Source organism: Pongo pygmaeus, chromosome 19 (genome assembly GCF_028885625.2).
Source record: "Pongo pygmaeus isolate AG05252 chromosome 19, NHGRI_mPonPyg2-v2.0_pri, whole genome shotgun sequence".
NCBI lineage: Eukaryota > Metazoa > Chordata > Mammalia > Primates > Hominidae > Pongo > Pongo pygmaeus.
The window spans coordinates 45654500-45662877 of record NC_072392.2 but is presented as its reverse complement, the minus strand read 5'-3'; the positions used below and the strand labels follow the sequence as shown (position 1 = coordinate 45662877).

The 8378-nt window shown below is 60.9% G+C and overlaps 1 protein-coding gene across 8 annotated transcripts; it reads left to right on the top strand.

Annotated features, from left to right (window-relative positions):
- The first annotated feature begins 416 nt into the window (after positions 1–416).
- CORO6 (coronin 6) lies at positions 417–8366 on the top strand. Of its 8 annotated transcripts, none has more exons than XM_054458175.2 (11): positions 417–654; positions 1866–2126; positions 3577–3699; positions 4158–4287; positions 4376–4557; positions 5725–5844; positions 6301–6405; positions 6496–6641; positions 7008–7065; positions 7169–7399; positions 7490–8366. In XM_054458175.2, exons 2-11 carry the CDS (start codon positions 1929–1931, stop codon positions 7610–7612), a joined length of 1416 nt encoding a protein of 471 aa, XP_054314150.1. In that variant the 5' UTR covers positions 417–654; positions 1866–1928; the 3' UTR covers positions 7613–8366. The 8 variants fall into 8 exon arrangements, with proteins under 8 accessions (XP_054314150.1, XP_054314151.1, XP_054314149.1 ...); XM_054458176.2 differs by having other exon boundaries at positions 422–654; positions 1927–2126; XM_054458174.2 differs by having other exon boundaries at positions 429–654; positions 1927–2126; positions 7487–8366.
- The last annotated feature ends 12 nt before the right edge of the window (positions 8367–8378 follow it).

The window sequence follows — 8378 nt, the reverse complement described above, 5'->3', positions numbered from 1 at the left end:
CGCTTGCCTTAGATCAGGATCAGCCTGGGTCCTCATTCTCTAGGGCCTGTTTCCCCCAGGGAGGCCTGGACCTGCAGTCCCGCAGTCCCGGCCGGTCGGGACAGCTAAATTGGGAGCGCGATTGCGGCTGGAATGCGGGCGGAGGCACCTGATCTCGCACGGCGGCCCGCTCTAGGGGCGCACGCCCCCTCGCCCGTTCCCTCTCCAAGCGTCCTGCTCTGGGTCTGCGAAACCGAGCCTCCCCAGCCTACCCGGGAGTCACGGAGGGAGGGAAGGAGCGTGCACACCCAGTACACAGCGGCACACTTATTTTTGATGGTTTTCCGAGGCCAGCGGAAGCTCGGAGGGGAGTCGGGGGCGCTCGACTTTCCCGCCGCTGGGGGGGGCGGGGCAACTTTGGCTCTGGCCCCGCCCCTATGCTAGGCCCCGCCCCCTTAGGTTGATGGCAGCGGCAGCTGGGGCTGCAGCGGCGCCCGGCCCTGGAGAGCCGCAGGCAGCGGCTGGAGTGCGGAGCTGGACACCCGGGTCCCAGATACTACAGACACCCGGAGAGGCGGCTCCTTCGCCCTGACGCCTTCCTCGGCCCCCTACGCACTCGGGCCCCCTCCGCAGAGGATTCGCAGCTTGAGCGCCCCGCAGCCCGCTCAGGACCAGGTACCCAGCCCCCCACACCCGGCCGCCACCGCAGCCGGCGGAGCGGGCGGGGTCCCTGAGGGTCAGAGGTCTGCGTCCCCTCCCCCCGCGCCGCCAAATTCGGTTTCGGGCGGGGAGGACGTGGTGTCTATATTTGGCCGGACAGCAGGCAGCGCTCCCGGAGGGCGCAGACACCTCGTCTCGCAAGAACGCAGTGCCAGGGCAGCAGGCTGGAGAAGGGTGCGGGGAGGCCGGGCCTCAGGCTCGGGGCCGCAGACGCGCCTTGAAGGACACACGGATGCTGGGGCTGGGGTGGGGCAGGAGCCACTGGCTGGGGCTTTGGGAGTGCTCAGTGTGTCCTCTAGAGAGGCCCTAGCTGGAGAAAAGGCACCTCACCCTCCCCACCCCTGCAAATCTGGCCTGGCCGTGGCGGGGGCAGGGGTGGAGGATGGGGTTGAGGACCCCACCCCTAGAAGAGTTCACTAGGAAGAAGGCCCAACCAGGGCAGAGGACCCAGAGGAGAAACCGGACAAGCGTATGGCAGGCAAAAGCCAGAAGACCATGATCAGGGCTTCCTGGAGAAGCCAGTGCAGAGAGGAGTGGGAGAAGAGGGATCCACCTCACTCTGTGCTGCCACCCGTCCCCCCACAAGGCATGGGATGAAAACAGTAGCAGAAAGGACTCAGATTGGCTGACAGGAGGAACTTCCCCCTTGGCAAATTTTTAGGAAAAGGCAAAACCCCATCTGCCTGAAGTATTCCAGAGATGCGAGTTCGGGATCCTGTGGTGGCTGCAGTCTTAGCCCCATACCTGGCTTTAAGCCAATATCCAATGGTCAAGGCTTCTGCTTCTGGACAGGGTGCCTCTGGGAGCTACAACCACGTCCGTGAAGAGATGCTCATCAAGGCTGGCGGTGGTGGGGGCGGGGGTGCGGGGGGTGCAGGCAGTGTGGCATTGAGGCTCCTCCCAAAAACATTCCAACGTCCAGAAAGCTTTCAGTCCGTTAGGCTCCACGGTCCCCTCAGCCTGGATCTCTATGGAGAAGTCAGGCCCCAAATCCTAGCCCCTTACATTAAACAGCATTTTACACAGCAAAATAACTTTCCCATACTTTGACCACCTTGAAGAAAGCTCCCTGCTTCTAGAACCAGACACTATATGGATTTATACGTGACTCCTGACCACATAACCCTTCTCATCAGCCACCCCTCCACTCCTCCTCCCTCCCACAGCTCACAGGACTAAGGACCAAAGGCATTTCTGGGCACTGAGATCCCACCTCTCTGCCCGCAGCTATGAGCAGACGTGTGGTTCGGCAAAGCAAGTTCCGCCATGTGTTTGGGCAGGCAGCAAAGGCCGACCAGGCCTACGAGGACATCCGTGTGTCCAAGGTCACATGGGACAGCTCCTTCTGTGCCGTCAACCCCAAATTCCTGGCCATTATTGTGGAGGCTGGAGGCGGGGGTGCCTTCATCGTCCTGCCTCTGGCCAAGGTGAGGGATCAGGGAAAGGAAGCAAGTGGGAGGACACTAGCTGGGGCCCCTGGGAACTCCCGAGACTTTGTTCTCACCTAGTTCCATTCCACAGTCAGGAGAAGCATCTGTGTGAATTGGCTCCTCCCTATTCCCCAAGCCCTCAAGGACCAGAGGGGAGGCCACCCCACCCCACCCTAACATCAGGGTGGCCTACTCCCACTCCCTAGCCCTCCCACCTCTCCATGCGCCACCCCATTCCCAGCAGGGACCAGGAGGGGAGACGGGTGATGGAGATGGTTGGGACACAGCACAGCCAAGCCTGGCCAGATTCCATCACTGCCTCTCCTAATGCCGCATCCCCTCATGTTTTGGGTGTGGAGAACCTCCTCCCGGGCCCAAGATGACCATTTGATTAAGTCATATCCCAGAGCAGCAAACTGAGGACAGGGTCAGGCTCTATCCAAAGAGTCCCTGGTTACCTCCAAGGACACTTGCAGTGAAGTAGAAAGAAAGGGAAGGGAAAGGAAGGGGGACATGACACATAAGGCCAGAGCCCTCCCTACCCTCAGGATGGGGACCAGGCAATGACTGCCATGTTAGCTTCATAACCTTAAGCCCCTTGACCATCCACATCCCAAGGATGACTCTCCCCCCACCCCCAAGGTATGACCTTGACCTGGATTCTGGCCCCTACACCTTGTTAGGGTAGGCTCCACAGGTGGTGGGGTCAGGAAGAGGCCTGAAAAAGCCAGTGACTCACCCCAGACAATGCAGACACCATCCTGGGACACAGCCCCAGGGCTCAAATTTCAGCTGGAGCTGTCTTCTCCCCCAATATGCCTGCTCTTTCAGTACCACGTAGCCACCCTCTCCCCCGCTGCCTGGTTTGGACCAGTGTCTGCCCCTGCAGAGGTCTCAGAACCCCCACAAGCAGCCTGTGAAGACCAAAAAATAGGTGGGCCCCCAGCTCCCATTTGGGGATAGTAGGCACCAGGACTGCTTGCTGCTTGTGGTTCCAAGGTGAAAGTGGTTCACAAGGAAGAGATCTGCCAAGGGAGGTCAGGAAATGGCTGTCCAGCACTACACTATTACCTCACCTTGACCTCTTCCACCAGAAGATTCCCACAGACATTTCAATAGAAGAACAGGCTGAATAACAGCCTCCTCCAAGTAGGTGTCTTTGGAAGAGCACTGGGCTGGAAAGTTCAAATCTCAGCTCTACAAGTATCTTGTTGTGTGTCCTTGATGAGGCCATCTTACCTCTCTGTGTCAGAGTCCCTAATATTAAATTATTTCAACTCTGCCTTCAGTAAAGTGCAGGAAGTGGACTGGATGGGGTTAGAAGTACGGAGAGGGATCTGCAAAGAGAAAATAGGTAATAGGGAATCGAGATGTAAGCAGATCTGCTACCCACCCCCCAAAAACCACACAGGAGAGTAGCCCCACATCTTCTTCTCCAACCCCTCAGACAGGGCGAGTGGATAAGAACTACCCACTGGTCACTGGGCACACTGCCCCTGTGCTGGATATTGACTGGTGTCCACACAATGACAACGTTATCGCCAGTGCCTCAGACGACACCACCATCATGGTAGGAGCCAGGTGGCTACTGCTGGGCAGTTGAGCAGGGGAGCAGGGAAGGCTGCCTCACCTGTGTTGGGGAAGGTGCTAAGGGTGGTAATAAGGGAGGTGCTGGGTCCCAGGGCCCTGCCCTGCCCAGCTCCCGGACTATTTTTAGCTACATGCCCACCCCCTCCCAGGATGCACTGCTTAGGGCTAATTATAGCCATGGCCAACTTGGTGCCTGGAGAGCAGCAGGGCAGTGCTCCGAAGTCTCCCTGCTGGAGTGAATGGGAGGTCTCTGGAGAGCTGACAGTGCCCCCTCCTGGCTCCCAGCTGCTTCTGCCTAGGCATGCACCACCACATCTTGCCCTGTATTTGACCTTTACCACTCAAGAGAGCCAGTAGGGTTAAAGAAAGGTAGGGAAGGAGTGGAGGGACAGGGTGGCTCCTCATTCCACCCACCATATGCCTTTTCTTCCTACCCAGGTGTGGCAGATTCCAGACTATACCCCCATGCGCAACATTACGGAACCTATCATCACACTTGAGGGCCACTCCAAGCGTGTGGGCATCCTCTCCTGGCACCCTACTGCCAGGAATGTCCTGCTCAGTGCAGGTCTGGGGGCTATGGAGGGGTCCCCCATAGATGGGTGGGTGGTGGCAAAGGCGGGACCCAGGTGACCATGCCTGGCCACTCTGGGCAGGTGGTGACAATGTGATCATCATCTGGAATGTGGGCACCGGGGAGGTGCTGCTGAGCCTGGATGATATGCACCCAGACGTCATCCACAGCGTGTGCTGGAACAGCAACGGTAGCCTGCTAGCCACCACCTGCAAGGACAAGACCTTGCGCATCATTGACCCCAGAAAAGGCCAAGTGGTGGCGGTGAGTGCCTGGCCTGGCCACTCCCCAGAATCCCTTGACCAGTGGCCAGCTGTCAGCACCCTGTACCCACCATTATCAGAGCCCCTGGTCCCGGCTTTCACCTGTCGCATCCCTGCTCGAGACTAGCCCCCTTCCCCCGTCTCTGCAACCACAGATCTCTGCCCTAAGTAAGCCCCCAGCCTGCAATTCTCTGCCCGGCTCCTGTTCCCTCCCCTCCCTTGCATCTCAGAAGCTCAGAGAAGGGCTCCTCGCTTTGGGATTGAGGAGGGGAGAAGCTGGAAACTCCATCCTCCCACCAGAACCTGCATGAAACCTGAGCTCCCGGACCCCTCTCCTCTCAGCCGGCACCCAGACGCATCTTCCAGGGTCTGGGGCCTGACACTGGCTCGAGGGCTGGCCCTTTCTCCTTGTGGATCCGCTGGGCGGGGGATGGGGACAACCCTCGCGCGTTGCTTATCCCAGCCGGGTGCCCTGGGAGGGCGGCGGCCCTGGCCTCGCCGGCCTCAGTCTAACCTGGGGTGCGGGTGCGTGGGCCGCGTGCATGTCTGCGTGGAGCAAGCGCGCCGAGAGCAGTCGGGGCTGGCGCGGGGGCGCTCTAACCCACTAACCCCGCGAGCAGGAGAGAGCCCGGCCTCACGAGGGCGCCCGCCCGCTGCGGGCTGTCTTCACCGCAGACGGGAAGCTGCTCAGCACCAGCTTCAGCAGGATGAGTGAGCGGCAACTCGCGCTCTGGGACCTGGTAGGCCAGGCCGCGCCGGGCGCGCTAGCTCGCTCCTTCTCTGGATCCGCCGGGAGCGCCTTCCCGGGCTGTGCCTGGCGCGCAAGAGGCCAGAGCGGAGCGGGGAGCTCCCATTCGGGAAAAGCCTCGCTGCGACTCCGGGGAGCCAGCAGACACCCCTGCTCTAGGGATCGGCCTTTGAGCGCGCTTAAGGGTTCGGGATCGGCTGAGAGCCGCGTGCCTCCTGCTCTCTCCAGGCCCGGATGCTCTCCAGGTCAGGGGCCAGACGTGGCCCCGCAGGAAGCTGAGTGCTTAGGCCCCATTTGTCTCTTCCCCGCATCCGCTCCTCCACCCCGGACACCCAAGTCAGCAAGCTGGTTGCTCATCCCTCCATGCTCCTCAGGGCAGGCAGCTGGGTGATGTCCCTCCCTGTCTCCCCCTCCCCCCAGGAGAGGTTTGCGGCCCACGAGGGGATGAGGCCCATGCGGGCCGTCTTCACGCGCCAGGGCCATATCTTCACCACGGGCTTCACCCGCATGAGCCAGCGAGAGCTGGGCCTGTGGGACCCGGTAACGCAGCTGGAGGCTTGGGGTGTGTGCCCCGGGGACTGGCATCACGGGAGAGTGGCCAGGCGCCCCCCGCCCGCAGGGCATGCCCACCTGGACAGGACTGAAGGCTGCTGCCACCTCTGCAGCGCCTGTCATTCTCACACCCACCCCTCTGCCCAGTTTTGCTGCGTCGCGTGAAGGATCCTGCGCTGGCGCCCCCACCTGGTGATGCCGAGTCCCTGGGGGTGGTTTGCTGTGACTGCATGCGGCGCGCAGCGGGTATATGTGCAGGGGGGGAGGAGCTATGTGCGCAGGGGAGGAGGAGAGATGTGCCCAGGGGAGGGGCCTGCAACTCTGGTCACTAGAGGTTTGGGGCATACGGTTTGGGAAGGCCAGGACGCGTAAAGGGGCTTCTGGGGGTCCCGAAGTAGCACGGGAGGGTGGGCAGGGCTGGTCACGCCTCCTGTGCTCGGGCAGAACAACTTCGAGGAGCCAGTGGCACTGCAGGAGATGGACACAAGCAACGGGGTCCTATTGCCCTTTTACGATCCCGACTCCAGCATCGTCTACCTGTGTGGCAAGGTGCTCACGGCCGGGCAGGGAGAACAGGGCGCTGGATGGAGATGTGGAGGGCCTTGTCCGGGCGCGCCCCTGAACCGACTGGTTTTGCAGGGCGACAGCAGCATTCGGTACTTTGAGATTACCGACGAGCCGCCTTTCGTGCACTACCTGAACACGTTCAGCAGCAAAGAGCCGCAGCGGGGCATGGGTTTCATGCCCAAAAGGGGACTGGATGTCAGCAAGTGTGAGATCGCCCGGTCAGCAGCCTTGGCCCCTCCTGAACACCTGCCCGCCTCTGTCCCCCACTCATGTCGGATCCTAGCCACGGGGCTTCCCCAATAATGCAGTGCTTTGGAAAAGCGGGGCGGGGGGATAAGACAGCTCTGTTTCAGTGCCAGACCCACCGCTCACTAGCCTTACATTCTCAACTTCAGTTTCCTCATCTATAAGATGATGGTGAACACACCATCAGCGGTGTTTTACTACAGAACCAATAATGTGTGTAATGTGCAATATGCATGGTAGGCGCTCAGCAAGTGTTGGCCTCCAACCCCCTTGGTCTTAGACAGGAGAAGTTAAGGACGTGGAAGTCTGCGGGGGTGCTGAACCCTGCTCCCTTATAGGTTCTACAAGTTACACGAAAGAAAGTGTGAACCTATCATCATGACTGTGCCCCGCAAGGTGAGGGGCCGGGAGAAGGGTTGGGCAGGGCTACAAGGCGGAAGGGAGCGGAGCAGGCCCCGCACCCTCTCACGCGTGTCCTCCTGTCCACCCACCCCCGCAGTCAGACCTGTTCCAGGACGATCTGTACCCGGATACGCCGGGCCCGGAGCCGGCCCTAGAAGCGGACGAATGGCTATCCGGCCAGGACGCCGAACCCGTGCTCATTTCGCTGAGGGACGGCTATGTGCCCCCTAAGCACCGCGAGCTCCGGGTCACGAAGCGCAACATCCTGGACGTGCGCCCGCCCTCCGGCCCCCGCCGCAGCCAGTCGGCCAGCGACGCCCCCTTGTCGGTAAGATCGGCCCTGCTGCACTCTGGCCCAATCTACATCTCCCCCTACCGCCCCTATACGACACGGCCTCTCTGTCCTCCGCCCCAGCAGCAGCACACCCTGGAGACGCTGCTGGAAGAGATTAAGGCCCTCCGCGAGCGGGTGCAGGCCCAGGAGCAGCGCATCACGGCTCTGGAGAACATGCTGTGCGAGCTGGTGGACGGCACGGACTAGCCAGGCGCGCCAGGCAGGCGGAGCAGGGCGGGGCGCACAAGCTCGGCCCCGCCCCGACCTTTAGTCCCGAACTCCGGACCCGCCTTCTTGGGCTGGGGCCGGGGGCGGGACTGGGAAGGGAACTACGCCCCTCGCGGGAGACCAGAACTCTTGGAGCTTAGGGGAGACCCACGTCGGTCCGGCGGAGGCTGGACTGCGAGCCTTGTCTGGGACTCGGCTGCAGCTGGCCTAGGGAAGCCTGGGGTAACCTGGGGGGCTCAGCAATGGTGCTGCACGGCGAGGTGGTGTCCCCCTTTGTCCTCCGCCCAGGGCAGGGAAAGTGCTTAGTATTAGCGCGATGCTTGGGGATATTGGAGCCTGAGCTTGACCTCAAACGGGTGGCGATTTGATGGGTCCCCCCAGGCTGGGGAAAATGACAGCGCTTCTCCTAATCAGCTCACTGGATTCCATCACCCTGAGCGGTAAACTAGATGGGCGTCACCCCAGTTCTGCAGACACATACACAATCCGTTTGCTGCAGAGCCGGACTCAGTGGCTACACCCACAGCGGTCTGTGGTAGAGAGCTGTCTTCCTTCTTTCCACCGACAGGGGCGAGGGCTGCTTCCTCGCGGCAGCCCCCGCGAAGAAATCTCGAGAGAACTGGCATGAGGAATTAGTTTCATCACAAATACACACACACTGCCCCCAACCCTCTGCCGTTGCCTCTCTCAGAAAAACAAGACGTACTGAATGAAACATTTTACTAAGCGTTCAGTCTGTGCCTCC

What these genes read in the sequence shown, in the direction of transcription:
- CORO6 (XM_054458174.2), top strand. Translation starts at nt 1,929, where the DNA reads ATGAGCAGACGTGTGGTTCGGCAAAGCAAGTTCCGCCATGTGTTTGGG. An exon ending in GAATGTCCTGCTCAGTGCAG is followed by an intron (nt 4,288 to 4,375) that starts GTCTGGGGGCTA and finishes CACTCTGGGCAG; the next exon opens with GTGGTGACAATGTGATCATC. An exon ending in TCGTCTACCTGTGTGGCAAG is followed by an intron (nt 6,406 to 6,495) that starts GTGCTCACGGCC and finishes CTGGTTTTGCAG; the next exon opens with GGCGACAGCAGCATTCGGTA.